General features: G+C 41.9%; 2 protein-coding genes across 2 annotated transcripts; both read left to right on the top strand.

Moving 5' to 3' along the window:
* Positions 1-443: 443 nt before the first annotated feature.
* LOC126369976 (ras GTPase-activating protein-binding protein 2) lies at positions 444-10,421 on the top strand. Its single transcript, XM_050014589.1, has 8 exons — positions 444-572; positions 2,136-2,279; positions 4,879-5,020; positions 6,273-6,669; positions 6,859-7,029; positions 7,227-7,421; positions 7,745-7,974; positions 8,125-10,421. The coding sequence occupies exons 2-8, from the start codon at positions 2,182-2,184 to the stop codon at positions 8,311-8,313; spliced, it is 1,422 nt and encodes a 473-aa protein (XP_049870546.1). The 5' UTR covers positions 444-572; positions 2,136-2,181; the 3' UTR covers positions 8,314-10,421.
* A 1,401-nt stretch (positions 10,422-11,822) lies between these two features.
* On the top strand, positions 11,823-24,164 carry LOC126369989 (SPARC). Its single transcript, XM_050014608.1, has 9 exons — positions 11,823-11,923; positions 20,184-20,258; positions 20,597-20,755; positions 21,225-21,306; positions 21,667-21,782; positions 22,137-22,283; positions 22,658-22,860; positions 23,122-23,269; positions 23,891-24,164. Exons 2-9 carry the CDS (start codon positions 20,196-20,198, stop codon positions 23,936-23,938), a joined length of 966 nt encoding a protein of 321 aa, XP_049870565.1. The 5' UTR covers positions 11,823-11,923; positions 20,184-20,195; the 3' UTR covers positions 23,939-24,164.
* Positions 24,165-25,984: the final 1,820 nt, after the last annotated feature.

Here is a 25,984-nt window from a genome sequence, read left to right on the forward strand (position 1 = left end):
AATAATGGTGCCAACATAACAGACATAATTACCGCCACTTAAGCTTGCGGAAATGCATAGTGCTTCCAAAAGTTTTAATAAGTCGAGAAAAACATTTTGTTAAAAAAATATAACAAAAATATCGTTTGTTAATTCTAAAAAACGTATTGTTTCAAACACTGGAGGCACAAAATCCAATGGAATATCTTTCCTAAGCTGAGATGTTATTGTTTCATAAATAAAACAATCCGATTCGACTAAAATGGTACTAGAATAAAAATGAATTGTATGTGTTACTTTTGTGTCAGTTTTTACGGAAAGTTATTTCATATAATATAAAAGCAAGAATATATTTTTTAAATAAATTAAATTCAAAAGGGTGTACTAAAACTATGTTGCCAGATTTAAAATATGTTAACTGTAGGTAAAGTAGAAATTATTAAATAAAAATTGGCAACATTATTACAAAATTGACACCGAACGGTGAGGTAGGCTCTTTTTCTGTTTTCAGTCCATATTTATGGTGAAAATTCGGCGAATTTTGTGATAATTTGAAGCAGATTACACTACTTTGATGCCTAGATTTTACTAAGGTAAGTTTTATTTAGTAATTTCATGTGTTAAGTCCGATACATGCTCATTATTTTGATTGTCGGCAGACGTATTTCTTTAGGTTAATCCAAGAATATTTCTATGTTTTATCACTTCAGCCAGTTTTGATATACTTAACCTTAGAAGAATATTATAAATTTCTTATTTTTGCACCACGGAAACGTTTAAAATAGTTGTTTATGCCGTATAATGATGGTAGTTTGATAAGTCTCTGTAGAAGTCGCCATGCGTGCTTTGACAATAGAAGCAAGTAACTTTTCGTGAATGTGAAGCACTTCGCGGGCCCTTCTCGCCAGTGGCGATTGAGGCGCCCAGAGATACATGAACGCGGCTCGTCTTTGCAGAAATACCACGTGAACCGAACTTTTTTACATTGTAGAGTGTGATATCATACCATTACTATGAAATATTATTATAGGTACATTACGTTGTAAAAGACGGATACATATGACAATAAACACACTTGAAACATGTTTTTATTTAGGATAAGTGATTGACAGATCACACCATGACATTGGTAAAAGTATAAATATAATTTATCAAAAAATCCATTCTTTTTATGTTTTCAGAAAATAAATATAATAAAAACATCTGTCCATTGCTTAATTTGTTGGTTACTGCCACAATTCATAATAATTTAAATGTTTATTTTGGACAGTACTATGTCACACATACTGTTAATAATTTTGTAAAATGTATAATTTAAATTGAGAAAAATACCACTATATCCTTGACCTTGTACAGTAACTGGATATGTTGTTTAGTTACTTGATATGTATCACTCCACCCATCACAAGTAGGTACATAAATAAAATTCAAATCAAAGTTGATAATTCAAAAGAGCCACAAAATGGGCAGGTATGCTTGTTGCAACTGCTGCTATGAATTAAACAAATATATTTCATATTGTGGTTATTAATATTGTTTGTATTTAAGCTGTTTATCAATATGGGCCTTTTACTGCTTCAGTGTCAAATCATCATCTCCTTAGCATTATCCTGTTTTCACAGGGTCAGCTTACTTAACCTGAAGAAGACAGGTCCAGTTTTTTACACCTGTCTGACCTTCCAACCCACGAAGGGAAAACCAGCCCAATAGAATACAGGATATATGTCACATACCTCCGAAACACATTTCTCGGGAGTGTGGGTTCTCACAATGTTTTCCTTCACTGCTTAGTATGTAGTAATCATTTATATCCTAAACATAAATTTATATAACATTGGTTCAGGCCCATGGGGGAATCAGTGACCACACAGTGGGAGTCGAGCATTCTTCCAACTGGGCTATGACTCTAAATCTAGCTCAAATTAAATTAATGAAATAATAACTAAGTAGAGATGAGTAGTATACAGTTTAAAACACACCATTTTAAATAAGTAAGTTAAATTTTAATTTGAAATTATTGAAAACTATCATTGGCAAATGTTTTTTTCTTTATAATTAGAGAAAATATGGTATAGAAAATATTATTGAAAGTAAACAATTTGAGGTAGTTTTGTATATTTGTATTAGTAAATGTATGGGTATGTGTGTGTCAACAGGGCAGCGTATAGCAGAGGGCTGTATCAGCGCAGTGTTACAACAGCGATGGTAATGGAGGCGTCCCCGTCCCCGCAGAGCGTCGGCCGCGAGTTTGTCCGCCAGTACTACACGCTGCTCAACAAGGCGCCCGCCCATCTGCACAGGTCTGAACCAGCATTCTTACACATTACACAGCATGTACCGCCTATATACACATCATGCTCCACACTGTCCTACTCCAGGCTGATGAACATGTACCACATTTCCGCATAAGTGTCTCATAATCTCGTCACATCACTCAAGGATTAGGAACATGAGTATCAGAATTAAAAAAGTGGAAGTTGTGTAGTTGTTAGTATTTATTAGCATTTTTAATTAGTAGTATAAATTCATTAACTCGCTCACTGGGTATTATCAATTTTATATCACATTTAAGTCCTATCTATAATCATAATCATTTATTTGCTTAAAACATGGTATTTTAACATGGTAACAAGTGTAAATAAGTACATCATGATTTGCTTATAAAAATAGGCATGCAATATTGGTAGTGCGACGGGTAATCTTAAATAGTTTTATCTTATAAATTCTTCAATATTATTTTTTTTTTTCATTGAGCTATTTATACATTTTTGTCTTAAATTGAGTTAAAGGTAATTTTTTTATGTCAGATGGTAATTTATTACAATCTTGTACACATACGCAAACAATTATGGTTAAATTTTTCTGTCAATGGTACATCAAAAAAAACAGTCTATGGTGATTTCATTGACTTCTTGTGATTACACCAGCAGCTGTAATAAATAAATGCAAGTTTTTTTTTTTTGACAAAAATGCAGTCCTCATTTATATTATACCTAGACATGGTACTATTTAGGAGCCCACCATCTAAACATGAGCTGATGAAAGCATTATATATTTCCATTCAAAATGGTTATTCTGGCTCAGGTAGGAAGGGAGGCACCAATTTCTACCTGACATTGTAAAAGTAGGTACCTATCTTAAAAAAACTTACACCTCTTCAAGGGTACCAGCTTTTATAGTTAATGCAGACAGACAGCAACCCCACGTGCGTAACTCCTATCGAAGTAGTTTCTTCTTCTCATGAGCTATGTCAGGGGCCTATGGTGGCTCAATAAATACCTTAACACCAGGGTTGACGAGGTTGGTCAACCACTTCACAACCCACACGATAGAAGAAGATCATGGTAATAACAGCTACAAGCCACAGAAGACAACATATGACCACAATAATAATAATAATAAAGACCACAAGGTAAGCAGAGACTATGGAATTCCATTTGCTTCGATTTTGACACACACTTCTCTTGCTTCCTCCACATATCTATAGTTAAAAGAAATTATATAAAAATATTACTCATTTGGGTAGAGAACATTACAGACAGATAAAATATTAATTTCCTAAAGTTTATGACTCATGCCATGCCATAACATATTTTGTAATTAATTGTTTGATTGTTTAACGATCTGAATAATTATTGTTACTTATCGTATTCTTACACCATAGTAAAACTAATGAAGTTACTAGACAGCTGTTTCCTAAAATCTCATTTTCTAATGACTTTAATGCCCCGCGCATAGTTTGCTCACAAAGGACAAAAGAATCATTAAACATAGACCATGAAATTTGTATAGAGGTCTGTTCTGAGAAGTAAACAATGAGAAGGCGATATAAAGTAAAGTGGCGTGGTAATTTCCGAGCTGGTAATCCTGGGCGCTCGATGGGGTGGCGAGTGACCGTTATCTCTATTCATCAGGCGAGGCATTGTGCCCGGCGCTGACGCTTTGCGCCCTCTACCGTCTTGGCCGCAAAATACCACGTGCGAACACATACAAATATACTTACATTATATATACAACATAATATACGCTCACGACTATATTGCCAATTGGGGTAATCTGATCTATAATATTATATCGCACGATGAACTAAGTACCCGCACCATCTCATGCTAAATTATTTTTACAAGGATGAACTTAAGTTTATTTAGCATTTAGCGTAGTTATATTTTTTAAATTATTATATTATTTTTTAGTTGTTATTTTTTTAATCAGCTTGTAATGTTTGATTTATGAATCTCTGCAGAGGTGCCTAATTGTTATTTAGTTATGCTTCAAATCAATGAAAATGAAAAAAAAATCAATGTGAAATAAAGTTTTTGCAAGCTGGCCCCACAGCAACAAAATTTAATATGAGATTTGTAGGTGTGCAGAAATTCAGTATGTGTAATATGGGTACTAACATTAAATATTTAGCCACAGTACACTGTAGGTTATCCATTTTTATTTATAGAGCTGTAAAATCATCATTAAAGTTACTTATTGTTTTCAAATCAAAATATTTATTTGTAAATACAGGTATACAAAAGGATGTTACATAAAGTTATTACAATCTCTGATCTCAGCCTGTTAGTAGGCATACAAATAGTAATTTGTTATTTAAGTACTTAATATTAAATTCAAAATTTTATAAAATAGGATTTACATTTCACAAAAATGTACTTTATACAAAAATTGACGATTCAGAATCCACTAATTCTTTTTCTATAGTAAGTTAGTTTTCTTAATTTTGGGTTATTCTCCTTTTTAGGCAATTAGGTAACTGTAGTATAAAATACATATCAAATAATGTTTTAATATTTTCAACATGTATGTTAGTGTAACACATATGTAATGGCAACAGTTCATCACATTTACCAATAAAACAGTTAAGTAAATAGTGAACGTGTGAATGTGTTGCAGGTTCTACAACAACTACTCGTCGTTCGTGCACGGCGGGCTCGACGCGCCCAACCGGGAGACGCTGCCGGTGGTCGGCCAGAAGCAGATCCACAACCGCATCCAGCAGCTCAACTTCCGCGACTGCCATGCTAAGATCAGCCAGGTACAATAACTATTATAGTCTTTATTAAAACTTGTCTGCTTTTATCTCATGTGGTCAATGTCGGATCTAGTCACTCTGGTGTCAGGGTTACTAGTAAGCCGCCAAAGGCCCCTGACATGGCCACATAGTTACTAAAGTAGCTCTGCTGGCCTGGGAGTAAAGAGAAACATATAAAATGCATTCAACTGCTTTTCATTCCGGGAATGTTGAAAAGTAAAAGTTTTCTAAGGGTATTTGTTCACCACAGCACGAGGAACTATTTTATGGACGATATGGTTCATTACAATCTTAGCACTTCTTTGTATCAAACTACGTCATATTAATTGAGTTACTGCATTCGATTGTAAATAAAGATAAAAAAGCAAATGTCTAAAAACGACTTTAGGATGTATTTCAAGCCAAAACATAATCTGATAATATTTATACAACGGCAAACATGACATGTAAAAATATGTGCTAGTGATATGCTGGTAACCTGTGACTTACAATTCAATAATATAAATTGAGGTTTATGTCATGATTAACTTGAGAGTCAATAATATGAAATACGTGTTGGTTCTGCTTGCTTTAATAGTAGTTGCAAGTGTAACTTATAAAGCAAGTCTAGCAGTGTTACATAATATTCCTTGCAATATAAAACGAATCAGCTAGTTATACCGCTCCGACCTTGCTGCCCGGAGCGAGCGTTTTCACTCGGTAAGGACGATGCAGTTGCGATTTAGCCATGCTGTTTGTTTATTGATAAGATATCGGCATTCAAGCAATGACTTTATATTAGTACATTAATCAAGGTGCTTATATATCGTCGTTGTCGTGTTGTTACCAAAACAACTCTTTACAGTCGGTTAAAAAGGGACAAGATTACATTCGACATATTCAAAACTTATATTACACGTATTACTGTATATTTCGTAGTTTTAATGATTCTAGTGGTAATCTGGACAACACAACCAACGTCAGCAAAGATATGTCAATCAATCTTAATGTCGTCTCTTGACTTCGTTCGAAATGGATGTACAGCCTGAACACTCGACACGTAAATCTCATCCTGACCGTGTGCCGCCTTATCGCGTTAATGCGAACGGGACAGTCCGCGCCGTCCCTCTAACTCTTTAGCCGCTTACTGCATTTGCAAGCCTGCAAGACTAAGGGGGTGAAGTCAGCGCCCAATACGAATTGGTGCGGAGCGGAGAGTTACCGTTGTATACGTAGTATTATTGTTTATTCGTGTATAATGTTGTGTGTGTGGCAGGTGGACGCGCAGGCGACGCTGGGCAACGGCGTGGTGGTGCAGGTGACGGGCGAGCTGTCCAACGGCGGGGCACCCATGCGGCGGTTCACGCAGACCTTCGTGCTGGCCGCGCAGTCGCCCAAGAAGTACTACGTGCACAACGACATCTTCCGCTACCAGGACATAGTGTTCTCGGACGACTCGGGCTCGGGCTCCGGGCGCTCGGAGGCGGAGGACGAGGAGGCGCCCGGCGGCTACTTCCCCGGCGCCGCCTTCCCCGCGCCCTTCCCCGCGCCGCCGCCGCCGCCCGCCGCGCTGGCGCCGGCCGCGCTGGCGCCCGCCGCCCTGGCGCCCGTCAACGGCGTGGCGCCGCCCGCCAGCCCGCCCGCCAGCGACGCGCGCCACCTCGCGCTGCAAGGTGCCTGATATTCACTATCCATCAATATTTTTAAACTCATACATACCGACGAATTTCAAGTCTTCTTGCAACCACGTTAAATTCACGTCTTTTTCGTCTTGTGTCATGATTTCCATTTAAATTATATATATTTATTACATATTCTTATACATGTATAATAGTAATATAATATGTAACGATTGATTGCAGCGAGTGGTCTGGCCTGCGGCACTGCGGAGCGCGAACAACGCGATCAACGAGATCAACGCGAGCAACGCGATCAACGAGATCAACGTGACCAGCGCGAGGTGGAGCCGGAGCCGGCCGCGGGCGAGCCAGCGCCGGAGCCCGAGCCGCCGCGCGAGCCCACGCCGCCGCCCGGTGAGACACATTTTGCATTACATGTTTGTCATACAAAAACAAAAATATCGTATCATGTTTAAGAAAGGTATACAGATATGCTTATATTAAAAAAATCACGCTGTAATGCTTTTGCATTTTTTAAAAATACGTCTCCTAAAATAGGCTGAATAACGTATGCCTTTGCCTAGTCTCTATCAAATTTGTAATATGTGCAGCGGCCCCGGTCCCGGCGCCGGAGCCCAAGACGTACGCCAACCTGCTGAAGTCGGGCGCCGCGGCGCGCGTGTCGCCGCCCGCCGCCCCCGCGCCCACCCCCGCCCCGGCCCCCGCGCCCGCCCCCGCCGCGCCCGCCGCGCACGAGCCGCGCCCGCGCCCCCCGCGCCCGCCGCGCGACCTGCAGCCGCCGCCCGGTCAGACATGCTCATTCTCACAGCCACGCTCACCACGGACTCGCCGACCTTTCATTTATACTATGACACTTGGGATCAGGACATGTACAACTTTAATTCTTGAAGAAACTTAAATATAAGAGCGCTCCTCGTTATTTAAACCACTTCCAACCTAAAAGTTGAGCGGTTCTTTGACAATCTGTCACCATGCAATCAATTACATCTCTCGAGGTTTCGCCTCGCCCACCCCTTGGCACGGTAATGACTATATAATATATAAGCTGGTTCCAGATATGTCGGTAATGTCGAGATGCAGTTGAGCTAATATAGACGTCCGGTTCCAGCGGAGGGCGGAGGCGCGCGGCGCTACTCGGACGCCCAGCAGCTGTTCCTGGGCAACCTGCCGCACTCGGCCACGGAGGAGGCGCTGCGGGCGCTGTTCGCGCGCTTCGGGCCCGTGGCCGAGCTGCGCGTGCACTCCAAGCCCGCCGCGCCGGGCGCGCCCCGGCACCCCAACTACGGCTTCATCACCTACGAGACCTCGCAGGCCGCGCACGACTGCCTCAATGCCGCGGTAAATATCACTTATTGCAGATGTCCTCCCCTGACCAAATATGTTTGAACACTCTCCTGGTAGGGCGGATCTTATGATCCCGATCCGCAGGCGACAGTATTGTCAGCTTCGCCGCTAGCCGGCCCTCGAGTGACGCCGTGTGTGTTGCAGCCGCTGTACTTCCCGCCGGACAGCGCGGACGGCGTGAAGCTGAACGTGGAGGAGAAGAAGGCCCGCGGGCGCCTGGAGCCGCCGCGGCGCCGCCCGCTGTCGTCGCACCGCGCGCAGCCGCACCCCGCGCACCCCGCGCACGCCCCGCACCCGCAGCACCCGCCCCGCGCCGGCGCCTACCGCCGCTAGCGCCCGCCGCGCCCGCCCCCGACCCCCCGCAACACGCTTCGCATGTCGCTTCTCTTCTTTCGTTTAAGTAGTTAGATAGTAAATTAATAATACCCCGAGCGTCGCCGCGCGGCCGGCGCCCGCGTCGGCCCGACCCGCGATCGACGTTCGTATTCGAGTCGTCCCGAATCCTCTAAATTCTAGATTAGTGTCCGTCTTTTCCCGCTTTAGAGTGGCGCCGCGTCGGGCGAAGAGTTCCCCGGGTGGGACGCGGGCGTGCGGTGGCACGCAACCGTACGCTGATATTTATCGCGCTAGCTGACGGTTTTGTCCTATTTATTTAGAATTTCCGTGCGCCCCTAATTTTATGTATACGTACCGGTCCTATGAGAATGAAAGTGTGCACCGCCTCCGAGCTGGCGCTCGCCCGGGTCGACGTTCGTAGCATCTCTTACGCATTACGTCGACCTTCCCGCCTCCAAATCCCTCGTCGCGCTGATTGTTCGTCGTCAGTCGACGGACTATGTAGCTCCTCGCCACCCTACGGTTTCAAATTCTAGTGAGCGACGCCCTATAGTCATTACCGATCGCTTTACTCGCGCATTCTGCGCCAGTCTCCTGCTCCGCACAGGATTGACGATGTCATACGTTTGTCGCCGATGATATTTGTCGAATTTCTTATACATATGTATTTTATTTTAGTAGTCACGTGATGCGAGTCTCGCGTCCTCACAATAACACGAAATAGAACTGAACTCTACGAGTGTAAATAGTGATACCGTCACCGTCACCGCGGCGTCCCGCGACCGCGGTGAAACTGACTTAAGCATTAGCTCCGAAATATTTCCACATTATAAATAAAATAACGTATTTTGTATTTAAAAAAATGTATGTTATGTATCGGTTCGCAAATAACGATATTGATGCAAAGTCTTATGCATTTACTTAGGTCTGTATGGAGTAATTATGTCCGGGTGCCGGCGAGCGGCCGCCGGCGGCCCGCCGCCCGCCGCCCGCCGGCATCGCAAACGATTCGTTTGAAACTTGTATTATACATTCATATTCTAAATAAAACTGACAAGCAAATTGGCAGTGACTAGATTTTTGTATTAAGTTTTCGTCGGTTGTTTATATTGTCCTCCCATTTTTTAATAAATATATTCTCATTTAAGTACTATATATATAGTTACGAATAACGTTCAGAGTTTGGGTAATGAATTGTATTAGCACGTGAGCACACGGTGCGCCGCCCGCGGGCGCGGCGCTCATAGCGTAGAGGTTGCTAAGGTGGCTCGTGTAGGGTCTGGCCCAATTACGTTTCAATTGTATTCAAAACAAACCATGACAATCATATTATCCGTGCATACTAAGTTACCAGCAGCAGCGTCACGGCAAGGTGGCGCACCGTGTAAGCACACGCCCGCCATTTCGCAAAATTTCGTGTACTTATTTATTGTAAATAATAACTATTGGAGTCTCGTAGTACTGTAAAGGACAGACATCGGGTGTGGCCCCGCGCCCGCCTGCGCCGGCCCGCCCGCCTGCAGGGTTGCACAGAACACCCTTTTGATTAGTTCGCGCGTAGATAATATTTACATGTCATAGACTCGCTAAACTTAGACTAATTTATGATTTGTGTGATCCTGTACGAGCGGCGAGCGAAGCCGATGTCGGTCCATGAGCGGGCAGGCCCACTCTAAAATATCTCTGTTAACAAAGTTCAGACCCCATCCGCAACCGAAAGCAATATTTAGATGTTACGCATAATGTAAGTATATCTATCACTTCCACGTGTTTACCTACAGTTCCATGAAATTATTTTATATATTATGGGGTCTTAAATTTGTGCTAAAGTGTATTTTTTTTTTCGATAAAATTTGTCAAGTGCAGTTTGTGTAGTTAACAACAGACCCGCCGAGTCGCCCGCGCGTCTCGTAAGCTGGGCCGTCGTGTACTTGAGAGGAACAAAGTTTCACAGTGGCTCTGCCTGCAGACATATATATATACAGGGATGATATTAATGATGTGATACTCACATGTACTAAAGACGGCACCCAAGAGAGCGACACGCGCTGGCGGCGCGGCATCACCAACTGCCCTCTGTAATAGAGATGTACTTTTTGTAACAACTGTTTGTTTTATTTGAACAACCTTTTTCCCTATAGAGATACAGTTTCATTTCTTACTGGCAAAAACACTGGTAAATTAATGAATATTCAGAAAATTACAACCTAAACTTGAACTACATCTGGCAGCAGCACACCGCACTTTCCTATACTTCTGAACAGTCGTTTGCTAAAAACGCGGCGAAATCGACTAATGAACGAATTGACATGCGCGGCCGCCTGCTGTGAAACACGAAATAAAAGGTACTTAATACAAAGGTAGTCTGTGTTCAGTAATGCAATATTTTATTAAGCTATTATTGAAATATATATTTTTTTTTTGTAATGTTATTAAGATCCGAATTAGTTATTGCAATTATTGCACACAGAAACTAGAAAAATACAAAAAGAAATTTAAATGTAGGTAAGTAGATACTTTATTATTTTTAGCATTTTTTATAATTTTTTTCGAAGAATGTATTGAAGAAGTACGTTTCTATATTAGTTTTTAATGAAGAACATTCCATGAATGGGATATTTATATTGATCATGGTTATATACGTGTACTTTTGTAGTACTATTTAGAGGCGGACGACAGGAGTCCTAGTACGGTGGGCGCCATCCCACTCGCTTCAGACAGAGTACTGCTAGGCGGAAGGCAAGGGGGCAACCACTGCCCTTTTTTTTGCTGCTGCGAGAATGCTACACCGACAAGAGCGTAGCTCGTAAATTTGTGATGAATGTAACATAATTACGGAGATGTAGGTAAATATCGGGAGTCTCATATCCCCATTTAAACGCGGTAAGAAACCGTTATTATGTGCTTTAATTATATAGGTATTTTAAGGTTTTCAAGATGGTATGATTTAACGATATCTAGAGGTGAAACGTGTACTCTTAGAAGCTCCATCACTGGCACATTTCAGTCATAATCTATCTACCGTATTGTCAACAAACCAAATGCGATAGCGTGCTACCAGATATGGTTCGACCCTTATGAGACGAGGTATGTTGTGTATCGCGCCCACTGAACACTGCGATTGATGATCCGTCTGTCCGTGCACCATACGCACATATACAAATTCTAGATAGATGGGTGGGTATCCCATCCCACAACACTATGACAATTTTAGGTAAGTACTTAAAAAGTTAAAAACCCGTGGGCAAACCCAAGAATAATTTTAGTTAGGCAATTCGGAAATTTCAGCAAAAAATGCGAGAGAAAATGTACGAACGACTGGGTACAGGTTAATTAAAGCAGTATCTGGACGTTCCTTTGTAAGTATTTCACTTTTAATACATAATAACAGAACCTCGTAAGCCCACTGTTACGCTACCTTTGATGTATTATAATGTTACTATAGTCCTCAGAAATGCTCGTCCATAGGTGGTTTCTCGCGGATTGAAGATACAAGCTCGTTAGTGGAGGAGCAATGTAAGTTCCGCGTTCTGTGAAGAGAGAAGACGCGAGGCGAGCCCGCCAGTCCGCGCGCTGCCGTCCGCTAGAGAGCATCGCCGGCACACACGTGAGTATATGCACCAATCATAATAAATCACAACGTTGTTCACTAAAATTCCTTAAACATTCGAAATTTACATAGGTACTTAAATTAAAACAACAAAACTTTTTTATAAAACCGCGCGAAAATATTAAGTTTATTTGCCTTTTTTAATCTGATATCGTTCCTTATTTTTAATTTGCTTGGGCCTAAAAGTCTGAAACCAGGCCAAAAATTCCAATTTAATTTGCTTGAAAAGGTTTTTTTAAAACATCATAGAACGACTTGAAAAATGTGAATAAAAAATTATCCTAAATGATACCTATTGTGAAAATACTTGGGCAAAGGAACTTCTAAAACAGGCTTTCGGGAATTTGGTCGATGTTCATGAGACTATTTTTTATATTCTTTTTACAAAAATGTGTCTGCCTGACTCATTCTTATCTTCTTATCTTATTTAGCCTATACGATCCCACTGCTGGGCAAAGGCCTCCCCTTGATTTTTCCACTCCTCTCGACTTTGTGCGATCTCCGGCCAATCCTTGCGATAAGCATTGAGGTCGTCACACCATCTTTTACGCGGTCTGCCTCGACTTCTAAGCCCGCCCTGAGGTATCCAGTGAGTAACGACTCGTGCCCACCGCTCCGGATGCATCCGACAAACGTGTCCGGCCCAGTCCCACTTCAGTTTGGCGGACTTTTTCCCTACATCAGTGATACCCGTTTTGGATCGCAGTGTAGTGTTTCGCACACGGTCGATTCGTTTAACGCCTAGGATACTGCGTTCCATTGCTCTTTGGCAGACCTTGAGCTTGGACTTTTGAGATGCTGTCAGTGACCATGTTTGGGCACCGTAGGTTAGGATCGGCAGGATACACATGTCGACGAGCTTACGTTTCAATGAAAGGGGGAGATCCCCCTTCATTAGATGCTTTAGTGACCAGTAGCTCTTCCAGGCGTTGTCGATACGACGGTCGATCTCTTTTGCTTGTCTATTTTGGAACGAGACTACTTGGCCCAAGTAAATGTATTCGTCGACATAATGTATTACCTGCCCATCAACCTCAATCCTACTTTGCCTGACTCATTCAGCCAAACTTAATCACAAGTAGAAGTAGATTGAATATCATTTTAACCATATATCTAGTTAAACATAATTAATCTAACTAAAACACCGTGAAAACAGTCTTATTATATTCTAATTTGTAATAATTCCCATTAACTTCGTACTAATAAAGTAAATATTAGTATTGTCAAGTGTAATATTTCCTTTACCGGTGTTAGAATAGAATGCAGCCGGTGCGTTGTTTAGCGGTTGCAGGCGGAAGAGGCAGGCAACGTGTATTGTGTGCGGTGACGCCGTGTTGATGTTATATTTCTAATTCAGCTCAACATTCTCACCACACGGCCGCCGGTGCCACACACCGCGACAAATACTAAACATAAACACTACAGGTCCTATTCCTAAAATATCCCAAAGCTTCGACTTAATAAACCAGACAAAACCTATGAACCGCAAATTACAACAGATGTTTGTGGTAGCTAGGTTCAAAGATTATGTAAAGCAATACCAAAAGCGACCTATTGATTTCCGATTACTTTCAACGTTGATAAAGTTACGTGCTTTGTATTTCAAAATGCCTTTATTAAAACAAAGTTTTAAACTTTAAAAGGATGCTCTTTAGGTATGTTTCCAAAGAATAGGGACTGCAACGCGGATTTTAAATAAAGTTTGGAACAAAGTTTTATTGCGCACATTAAATTAATTTAATTGTATGTTATCACCAAATTCTATTTCGGAGTGTAATTCCCTAATGATTATTATGGACAGCTGGCAATATTAAACAAAAATAAATGGAGACACCCTGAGGCGATGACCCTGCTTCAGAAGCAGGCACATGGAGCTTGTTTACGTTACCCAATCGTTTAGATCCGACATAAAACGCGGGCGACTCTAATTAGAATACCTACCTCATACATTTTTGACCCATATAAAGCCATAGCTAGCCATTGGACCGATATTGATCGGGTCTAATAATGTCTGAACTATTTATTGAAACGAATACATTTTGTTTATTTGAGCTTTTATGGTCCTCTGGTAAAGTAATTTGTCTACTTATATAAATATTATTCTTAGGTAGGAAGATTTTCAGTAAACAAACAAATAAGTAGCCAGTTAAAACCGTTGAAGCCGCTACGAGTTCAAATCTTTGTGCTTAAATTTCAATAAAATATTTCAACTTAAATAAATAGGAATTCGTACTTAATTATGTTTAAATATTTTTTATCACAAGGGTACCAAAGCGTCGGTTTTATCGCCGGGGTCACGCTATCGCGCGCGGGCGGACACGGGCGTATCTCTTCCGTCCGCGAATCGCCACCGCATCGAGCTTTGCGTAACGCGCTACAAAGCATGACCCAAAAAATTTGCAACAACACAGGAAGACTAAGCTAACCTCATTACATTACCCCGATGACATAAGATAAATTGCGCTTTATCTTCTTCTGTTTGGCGCCACGCCGGTTGAGGATAACTAACGGTGCGTCTAGTTCGCATGTCTTAACTCATCATTAATAAAATCGCCCGGACTTGTAAGGTGAACAAAGGTTTTCCTGATATCGTAAGCCACGCGTACATAGAACTTATGTTAGATCGTTGGACCCAAAGCCATTGGTCATTAACTCCAGGTGGCTCCAAAAATACCGCGTGTAGCGTCCAGCGGGGCGGCAAGATGGCGCGGTTCCCAGTACTCGCTACCGTCATAAACCACGGGACACGGTGCCGCGACACAGTTACAGCATTTTGTAATCAGGCCGGAGGTTATCACCACAGATACCAGTTTAAAAATAATTATGATTCGTCTCAATATTACGATTATTAAAACTCTACTCATCATGGCCACAATTTTGGCGGTTTCATTGATAGTCTCGGTAGCGAACATTATGGGCCGCTGCTGTCTTTTTGATATGGGTCCACAACTAAGTACTTACTATAATGGACAACAAGATCGAATACAACTTTCACCTTATTTTGTCAATATATCAGTAATACGTGGAACATTACCTAAGGGAATTTATAGTAACTATCTATCTAAAAAATAATTTACAAAGAACTATGGGTATGTTTACGAGCTGCTCCTGTCGACTAGGTCGATAGGTAGAGGTATATGTATACCGGATACAGAGCAACAAAATCCTCTTATATTGCATGTACCCGCGACAGCTGCGCGCCTGCAAACACATTCAGTACTCAGAACTCCTTTCATGCGCAATTGATAAAGCATGACTTACTCGAAGCACTCGTATAGTAATGTTCAGTGTGCTGCTACTTGCGGAACGCTTTAAGCGAGCATCTAAAGTAGATCCGGTAACAGTTCAACTTTAGATAGGTAGTTGGAAACGTTGGAATTGTAACTTTTATGCTATTTAACTAATTCAAACGACCGCTGTACCTGTAGTCAGCTGCCATGTTCCGACACCTCAAATTACCCGGGTATCGCCGTCACGATATAAGCCCCCAGAGTTACCTTGCAGAACAACATGCATGCAACTTTGCCTAGTTTGACTTGGCGTCACAACGACCTGCTCCAGAATGGTCCGGCCACGTGCTCCTAGTGTTCGGCGTCGCATAACTAGGTCAATGGAAACAAATAGTCGCGTCGCGCTTGTTGATACCAATCTCTTCAATTCAGCAGTAATTATGATTTCTTTCAGCCCGTGCTCTGCAAGCAAGTAGGCCGCGACATCATCACATCAATGTAAGGGTCGCGCAATTGAGCTCAGATGCAAGAAGTGTTTGCTAACGCGCTCATGTTTGCATACAATCAATTCAATAATTGTAGCAAGAAATGCGTACCACTAGGTACCTCTAATAATAGGAAAATCATTTTGTTCTTTACGCTATCTAAACAGGTAGGTAGGTAAACAGGTTTCTTCATCTTACCTACTTTAAATTTTGTGATAGTCCGAGGCTAGGAGGCAACAAGTTGATTTCTAACTACTAGGGCTCTGCCTACCCCAGTAAGGATTAAAGCGGTATTTACTTTTATATGTGAGTGAGGGTCGGTACTTAGAATATTGTGAGGTAAAGTTATTTAACCTATATGGAACGTTATTCTTATAACTTCACTAATGAGTGTGTACGTGAATTGAGCAGAAACTCTATGACACAGCGTACCGCAGCAGCCCGCCCCCACCGCAGTGCCGCCGCCCACGCCCGATACCAGGAATAATACACATCCAATCACGGAGATTACCGCCGACTGATGGACAGCCGTAAACGAGCTTTAGAGCCTGTTCCTTTCACCAAGTCCTTTGGCAGTACTAAGCTGCGCCACAAAAACAGGATCAAGACGAACCGTGCCTGTAATTGGTCAGGAATTACTTGCTGATGAATGGGGACCTTACGTTTTGTGATTAGTAAAGCGCCGTAGGTGTAATGTAAAGCGGAGCGTAATAGACACGTTCGTTTCGTTTATTTAGGCAGGAACATAAATGAGTAGATTTAGGAGTTGAGTAATCAGATCAGAATCAAATCAAATCAGAATCATTTATTCAACGTAATTATCATGGATAAACTTGTTGAAGGTCAATGTAACATTTTTGAATTTACGTCATTTCGCAAGGTGTTATGGCTGAGGAGAAGAAATGACAAGAAACTGCAACAGCAACACATCTTTTAAAAACCAATGAGGATATACATTACAAGTTATTTAATAACTAGAGGAACACATTCAATACCAGACATTTTTATCATTTAGGTAGTCATTAATCTTATAATAAGCTTTTTTACATAAAGTAAGCTTCACGTGAGCTTTAAATTTATTTTCTGACAAATTTAAAATATTATCTGGTATTTTATTGTAAAAACGTATACATAACCCCAAAAAAGATGAATTTAATTTACTTAATCTAGAATTTTGAATAGCAATTTTATGTTTATTTCTTGTATTGTAAGTATGCCTTTCACAGTTTCTCGGAAGGAGAGATAAGTTTTTACGTACATACATAATGTTTTCATATATATATTGACTTGCGACCGTCAGTATATTTATTTCTTTAAACAGCTCCCTCAAAGAGTCCCGACAACGCAGCTTATAAATAGCGCGAACTGCTCTTTTTTGAATGATGAAAATAGTTTCTACATCAGCGGCTCGACCCCACAGCAAAATACCGTAAGACATTATGCTGTGGAAGTAGCTGAAGTAGACAAGTCTAGCAGTGGGTACATCTGTGAGTTGTCGGATCCTTCTGACGGCATATGCTGCTGAACTTAGCTTGCCCGCTAGTGATACAATATGTGGGCCCCATTGAAGTTTTGAATCTACAGTAATTCCTAAGAAAACTGTGTGTTCAACAAAATCTAGTTTCTCGTCGTTAATTTTAATGTTATTATTTACTTTCTTTACGTTTGGTAGAACAAATTTAATACACTTCGTTTTCTTAGCATTTAGAACTAGGTTATTTACTGTAAACCAACTTAGAACCTGCTGCCTGCTGTAATAATAATGTTTATTGTATGGAGGTTGCTTGGGTCGAGGCCCGGGGCTAACGATCTGCACAGATGCGGGATGAGGTCAGCGGTGACAGCACCGCGGATTGTATTACACTCTGCAACACCACGCACGCTCGTGAATCATAACACAAAATTGCTGACACTGTAAAATAATAGAATCATGACGTTGACAGCGGTTCCTCCGAGTTTGCACGATTAGGTAGTTACTAAGCTTTTAGCTAGCGTTTACTATAAGTGACGAAATTGTCAGGAAGGGGTCGAATTATGATCGAACTTAAACACCGCAAGGATTTAACGCAACGTGAGATTAAAGCAGACCAATCTCACGTTGGTCGGAAAGTTGTAGGCAACATTTAGAATTGAAAACGCACGCTGCACTCCACTTAAATCCATCGTAAAGATCCATAGTTTGAATCTTTTTGTCACTACACATCGACCAGCGGGATTTCACCAAGCCTTATTTACCTATTATTTGTTACTGACGGTGCGTTAGTGTGAAGTGTCGTATTTCTGTTCATTGAGTTGGAAACCCGAGCGTTTCCTTTTGTGCGTGTCAGAGCGGCTCGGGTGTAACGTGGCCGTAGCTGCCGCGGCTGTACCGGCGCCCGCCGGCAGCGGCTAGTGTGCGGTCAATACAACAAGCGAGCCCTACATTTGAGTGAGCTCTATCTACAACACGAACTATGGCTGCGTAGCTTTACACTTCAAAGTGAATCTGAATATAAATTGCATGCTCAGCGGCGCATCTGTGTTCAATCTGGCCTGCTCTCATGTTTGGAGAGTAAACGTTTACTTAGGGTGCGCGCAACGAACCGCACGATATCTCTTGATGTGGCAGGGTCTGCGGTGCTCCTCTCGTGGGTGCTCGCACACTACTGCACTTACTGCAGGCAACCCGGGCAACGTGTGCAAACTGCAATGTTTACCGACCTAAATAACGGTTTTCCTAGTACTTATACTTAACCATAAACTCATGCCCGTAAATTCTTACCTACTCAGGCCGTCTAGGCCATCTGTATAATCAGACGACATTATCACCAATCCTTTGCCTATACTTGGTCCGTCTATGTAAGACGGGATATGCATGACGACCCTTCAATTTGCCTCTACTTGGTATGTGAACACGTTCCGGATCTTAGTTGTGTTTTTAAAACCCCTATAATAAGTTTAACTAATATTTACGTTACACCATAATATATAAACATGCATTCCTAAAAGACAATGAACATGGTACACATACATAATACAACCGTGTAGTAACAATACAGAAATACAGGGTGTTAGTAACATCGTAACGAATACTGAAGAGGATGATTCAGACCATGATTCTGAGTTAATATGAAGTGGAATTTTCCGTCGTAAAATTGATGAGTTTTTGTGGTTTCTTAAATTATTTCCAATTCTATACTTTTGCGATGGAAAATTCCAGTTTACATTAACTCTGTATAATGAGTTGAAGTACCCCCCTCAGTATTTGTTACGACGTTACTTGCACCCCGTACAAGTACCTATACAGGTAGCCAACTAGTACAGTCATGAGCAATATCATGTATCCACTTTAGACCCCTGCCCTGTCGCACTATCATATTTGACATTTAATGACACTTACGGTTTCATTTGTGAAAAACGTTAATGTGACATGGTTTCAAAGTGTATACATATTAGTACTCGTGACCGTACATACCTACTTATGGGTGTTAGTGACACCATCGTAACGAATACTGAGGGGCATGAGGGGTATGAAATGGAATTTCTTGTCGGAAAATTAATGAAATTTTTAGTTTTGCGACGGAAAATTCCACTAGATATCAACTCAGAATCATGGTCTGAATCATCCCTCAAAACATTACGTTGTCACTAACACCCTGTGTAATCGTGTAATGATCACACCAGCCGCCGCCGCCGCATTGCTCCCGAAGTTTACGGGAACAGCGTGATTCATGCTCAGTAACGACACATGAACTGAACATGCCTAGTTATTATATTTTATTATTTCACTGGAACACGTACTTTATTACAATATCGATAACTGCTACTGCTGGAATTGTTATATTGACCTATCGGTAGGGTGCCTACCTAGTACTCCGTATACTCATTTTTGCATTGCATTCTTGTTTCGAATTTTCTAAAAATTAACTATATATATAATTACTTTACCTTTTAGGTAGCAAAGGACCTCCCGCGAGTCCGAGTTTCTCGATAACGTTAGGAAGAAGCGTCAACCTTGCTTAGCTGTAGACTTAATTACGAACAACAAGAAAGCGTTACGTTACGTCATTACTTAGTGTCCTTTTTTTTTTTGGTTACGAAGGGGAAATCCTCATGGATACCTCGCCACCCGGGGGAGTGACGAGGTTATGTCGGACTCTTACCGACTAAAACCCCTCCGATGGCCCTCTGCTGCGCATGTCGGGAAGCTCCGGGATCTCTAACGAACGCACCGGTGCTTCCCTCGCGCCTGCTATAAAAAGCGCGTCCCGGGGTAGGTCCCCACCCCTACGCCATCCCAGTTTTACGGCAATGCGAGGCCATGTCACATTGCCGTCCCTCCCGGAGACCGTATGAAGAGCGGCTCGGGCCCCCGCCCTTACCACTCACGGTCTCCAGTGTCCCCTTTCAGTCGCCTTTTACGACAGGCAGGGGATACCGTAGCCCTATTCTTGCGCCCAGAACTACAGGGCGGATTACTTAGTGTCCTAACCTAACGCGACCACCTGCCCTAACCGTGTAATCAATATAATCAATAACAGGTGTTGTATTGTGTTGTTGCAGTAGGAGTAGACAATGAAGGGTCGCCTGCTGCTGCTGGCCGTGCTGGTCGCGGTGATGTGCACCGCTGATGCCGAGGTGAGGATTCACGGCTCCTAGCTTGCAAACAATTGTTGTTAAACACACCCCTGTTTATTGATCGTCTTATAGATTTAAGTTTAGGCAGATACGCGGACTTAGATAAAGTATGTTCGATCCCTATCCATAGTAGGTATTCTTACCTATTACCTAATCTAACACATTGATCTAATAGGAAACAATACAACAGTAAAAGCATAATATACATATGCAAAGTGAAAAGGTAAATATTTTTCTGCGAAAAGCTCTACCATCTCATTCAGGGTCTGGCTCGATTTCCCACCATGAAAATAAAGATATAAGAGCTGACAAACGTGGGTTGTATTTTATGTGTACAGAAGCACCGGCGCCGCCACCGGCGCCTGCGCACGACGACGGTGCGGCCGGGCACGAGCGCGGGGCTCGGCGACGCCCCCGCAGCCGTCGTGCGGGAGGACGCAGAGGCCGAGCACCTGGAGCTCGGCATGTCCGAGAGACTGGATGAGAGGCGCTTCCAGGTACGATGTCCTACATCGGTTATTTCCAATGTTTCAGCACTGCCACTGCTACTGACCTGACCACATCTCTTTGACCTTTCACTCGTAATATTTACTTAATTCACTTTATGCCACTTGGTACCGGGACTACGGCTAGACGCAGCGTCAGTGAAATATTAAAAAAAAATCCCAGGTCAAGAAATTTTTATGAGAACGATAGAAGTGTAAACGGTGAGCAGGGTCGTTGGAAGTGGAATTGTGGTTTATGCCTAACAGGAAATAGGCGAGGTGTTGTGTACCTATGTATGTTATTGTCAAGATATTTTTTTTTACTTGCTACTACTGCTTCGGAACCTATATAGTGGTAGGACTGAATTCACATCTATCAGTAGAAGTAGACAGATCCCTATGTATCTGAAATCTATGGTGTGTCGTGTCGGTAGAGAAGGTCCGCCGAGGTCCGTGGTGGTGACTGGTATATTTGTTGCAGGAGTCGGAGAAGGCGCGCGTCAATGAGATCCTGAATGAGCACTCGGCCGAGGGCATGTCTGACAACGAAGTGTTTCTTGATGGTGAGATGAGAGCATTGTCATTTTTTACATAATACATTTAATGCAATGCGCGAAAAGAATTTAAGTAAGTATATGGCTACTATTATGGCTACTATAGTCATTTTAAAAAGATTAGGAAGCCGCGAAATGAGCACGTTAGTTTTTTATTCATAATATTTTAATCTAAGATTTTTTTATTTTAAGATAAGAAGAATATTTTAATCACATGTGTGTTGGTAATAACAATGGATCAGCGTGGTGAATTACGCTCGCAGTGTGCACACCAGTGGGTGATATGTAGACTGTCTATAACCGTTATGTTGTGTTAGTTATATCAATACTAAACGTAGGTATTGTTGTGCATGTGCGTGATGTGTCCAGACCCGTGCGTGAAGGTGCACTGCTCGGCGGGGCGGGTGTGCGAGATCGACGAGCACGGCGACGCCGTCTGCAACTGCATCAAGGAGTGCCCCTACGAGACCGACTCCCGCCGCAAGGTACCACGTTCGAGGCCCACCGGGCTTGGAGACGATACACGAATCATTCAATTATTCAACGCGGTAGAAAACATCAGACCAAAACTTTACCACAAGTCCATACCTATAGTTGTCCTAAAAGTCTGACAGATTGCCTACACCACCTAATTAGAAGTAGCCTGCTGACAGTCCTCTCATCCCAATAAGAATTTCGGCTCCAGTCTGAGCGGGTCTTTGAAGCATAGAACAACACGGACCTCCGCTGAAGTCATGTGTTGAAATCAAAGACAATAAACGTTAATTCTTTTTTTTTGTGTGTTTGTGCAATAAGGAGTTTAGTAGTTTTGTGTTAATTGTTGTGCGTGTATGGTACAGGTGTGCACGAACCACAACGAGACGTGGTCGTCGGACTGCGAGGTGTACCGGCAGCGCTGCCTGTGCCTCGACAACTCGGAGCTGTGCCGCGGGGCGCAGTACCACCACGTGCAGATCGAGTACTACGGCGCCTGCCGCGAGATGCCCGTAACATCACATTTACAACAGCTTTACTTACATTTACAAATTTACCCTTTTTACATGACTGATGACAGATGGCCCTCGGATGGCATTCACCAGTTGTCTGTACAAATGGAGAGCGCTGAGGTCTCTCACTCGGCGCCGAGGGGGCCCAGGCGGACTAGATAGTTCCTACCACTACGTCACTGGGCACAGGAGGGATGTGACAATGACAACTCACTCGTACAATCAAATAATTTACGCAAATTCTCTCTATAAAGACATATCTCATCGTGTTAGAGATTTTAAAATTGCACCTAGCACCTAGGTCGTCTTACCCATTTCTACCTTGTTAGATATTATTGCGCCATTTTAAACGTGTCACCGTGTGCCCCGAACAGGAGTGCAACGACAACGAGATGGCGGACTTCCCGCGGCGCATGCGCGACTGGCTGTTCAACATCATGCGCGACATGGCGGAGCGACGCGAGCTGACGCCGCACTACCTCAAGATGGAGCGCGAGGCCGAGGCCAACCTCACGCGCCGCTGGACCAACGCCGCCATCTGGAAGTGGTGCGACCTCGACGCGCACGACAACGACAGGTGACGCGCCACGCTACACACTCGCTCTGATGCAAACTGACGACTCTTTATTCTTACTCTGAGCAGCCATTATGGCATTCCTTAAGAATCCTAAATCTGGTCGTCTGATCTCAAAGTAATTTATAGAAGTCATCTTAGAACATCACAGCAGTAGCGCGACCATGCCGCGCTATTTCAAGGGCCCTGTCTGTCAACTGCCCAATATACACTAATAAGGTAGAGCGACGGTCCGTCCTCGACGATATCAATGTGTCTGCGCAGGTTCGTGTCTCGGCACGAGTTGTTCCCGATCCGCGCGCCGCTGATGTCGCTGGAGCACTGCATCGCGCCCTTCCTGGACCGCTGCGACGAGGACGACGACCACCGCATCACGCTCGCCGAGTGGGGCAAGTGTCTGCAGCTCGAGGAGGTACTGTATGCCCGCGCTCGTATCCCCACCGGGGTGCCCACAGCCACATGTCAATACTAAGACAAGTCGTAGCCGTTTTTGATACGAACTCATAAGTTGGATATGATGGGCAGTATGGTGATCACTCGTCGCCCATAATAATAATATGATGGTCCAACATATTAGAGAGGACACAATCCCTCTATATATCGGTTCTTACGACATGTCCGAGAAATTCTTCTTAAAAGTGTTTATATGTCCTAGTGTTCTTAAAGATACTGAATTCGACTTTATGGGTGTGAATTCATGTTTGGATCATAGATATTTGATATCACGTGGTATCCAATATTTGTGCCCAGTTAATGGCAATAGGCTCGCCCCCAATTACCTCTGCTTACCCCTTCGGGGATACAGGCGTGATGCTCTGTTATGTTAAAAGTACTAAGAAATAACTTATTATCTAAGTACTACGTCTACCTATATACTTTCATCAGATCAACTCGATTAAGAAATCTTATTTAAAGGAAGCGGTAGGGTTCATCATACTGAATATCAAAAGAAGTTTCAAATTGTCGTTTGTGCATGACCTATTCCGTATAAATTCCGTAAAATATGTATTCTAAAGATAATCGTAACTTTCAGTACGAGCTTGAAGACCGATGCGACGAGTTCACCGACGAGTCTGCGTGAGCGCTGCGCCGCCGCCGCCGCCGCCGGCGACACTGCCATTATAATAATAATTTTAATGAGATTGTAGTGCTAACATTATATATTCGTTTAATTTAGATACAATGCTGTCTATGTTCTCTGACAAATCAAATGTGTAAATAACAGAAATACCATAATGCAATGCTGTGATTTTAAACCAAATAATTTTGTCAGTAATAAATGAATAAACCAAAAAATATACTTACAATTTATTGTTTTCTTAACATGTATTTAGGTAGGTAGGTATGGTATATGGTCGTAAGGACCAATGTTTACTGTTAAAGTGTCTGTAATTCTGGATATATACTTAGTAAGTGGGATTCTGGAGCCAGAAGCACTTCATGTATCCGCTACCTAATCAGTGATCCGTGTACATAACATAACAAATAGGTACTTTATTGCACACACAGGACATACCAAACACCTACACCTTACCTTATTAAATACCTTACTTTCGTCCGATACTTTATGATACCTTTTACGTTACGTTGGCGTTGTAAGTACGATATTTTATCTACCACTTTTACCAATTTAAGTATAGAATGCCTAAACGAATCGAATTGTAATTATTTTAATTTCAAAAGGTAAATTTACAAAACTCGCAGCATGAACGGTGCATTGTTTGCCTAATAAACCACGCGCCTACGCCCACCATCTCGAACTCGAAACTCGATCATTTCTACGCTAGGTCTATATAACAATACTGTATCCGTATAATGGGAGAAATGAAAAAGCGTACATCTGTGGACTGGACATGTAGTACTTATAGGGCATGGAGAAATGCGGTTTATTGGCCATGCTTTAGGTTATCGAATTCTTAAATTATGGCATGGATATGCAAACCCAATAGGGATTATGGACTTGAAATAAATTTGTTTAAGTGTATGTATGTATAACGGTTAGATAAATAAGTCACGCACGCGATCACAGTGAGCAGACTCGCCAATTACAATCCGTCAATAAGTAGTACTTATACGTAAAAATAATGTCTTATAATAATTCCGGACAAAAAATATGACATCCTGATTAACCAACGTGTCTCGGTCAATGTATTATGCTGGGTACACAAGGGTGCTGCAAGTAGCCTGTCTTTCAGGGTTCCGAATCTCAAAATGGAGGATGAGGAGTAATAAAGGATCGTCTGTTATTGTCCGTCCGTCTGTCTGTCAAGACCCTATTTCTTCGGGAACGCGTGAAGGTATCAAGTGGAAATTAACATCTAAATACAGATATCTGCGATTCCTTGAAGTTTTAAAAAAAGTCAAGCTAGGGGAATTAAAACCTATGGGGTACTTTATGGAAAGCATATAAAATGGTATATGGATAAGTACCTAAAATCATGAAATTTGGCAAAAAGGACAATCAGAAGTAAAGGAAACAATCCGGAAACCGTAAAATTAGTTCCATCACAAAAAAAATGTGTTCCTGCGGTTATAAACTTATTTGCCGTTGGTAAACTAATCACGATGTATGGAATTATGTCGATATAAGGAGTTTTTGGATACAATAGTTTTACAAAACAACATAAACTTAAAACAATGTACTATAGTTTTTCTTTAATAATTTTCAGCAATTGACAACATTTCAAATTTTTAAGCCGTGGTTTTTTTGTGCTATTTCGAAAGTACTTGTTTAAATAGAAGACACGTATTTTTTCTTTTCAAGATTTTTCCACTAGAAGTTACAAAAAATATTTTTTGAAAATTGGATTCTGCCATTGATAGAATGAAGGCAGTATAATGTAATGTGCCTTTGCATGCGTATTTAAAACAAGTCGCAAACAAAGTGTCATGTTATGTATGACATTTACTTTTTTTATAATTTTTATGTAAAGGTCTGAACTTATTATGCCTTCCTCTTCTGACCTCGTGGATTTTTCAATATATTTCTATTATTACTGAATTAAAATATCTGAAAAAATGTGTTTTGTGTAAATCATAGAAATATCTCGAAATGGTTTTCGATTTAAGGCACCTTAGTAAAAATGAAATGTTGTCAATTGTACGGAACCTTCATCTATGCCCTAAA

This window comes from Pectinophora gossypiella, chromosome 10 (genome assembly GCF_024362695.1).
Source record: "Pectinophora gossypiella chromosome 10, ilPecGoss1.1, whole genome shotgun sequence".
In the NCBI taxonomy this organism is placed as follows: Eukaryota; Metazoa; Arthropoda; class Insecta; order Lepidoptera; family Gelechiidae; genus Pectinophora; species Pectinophora gossypiella.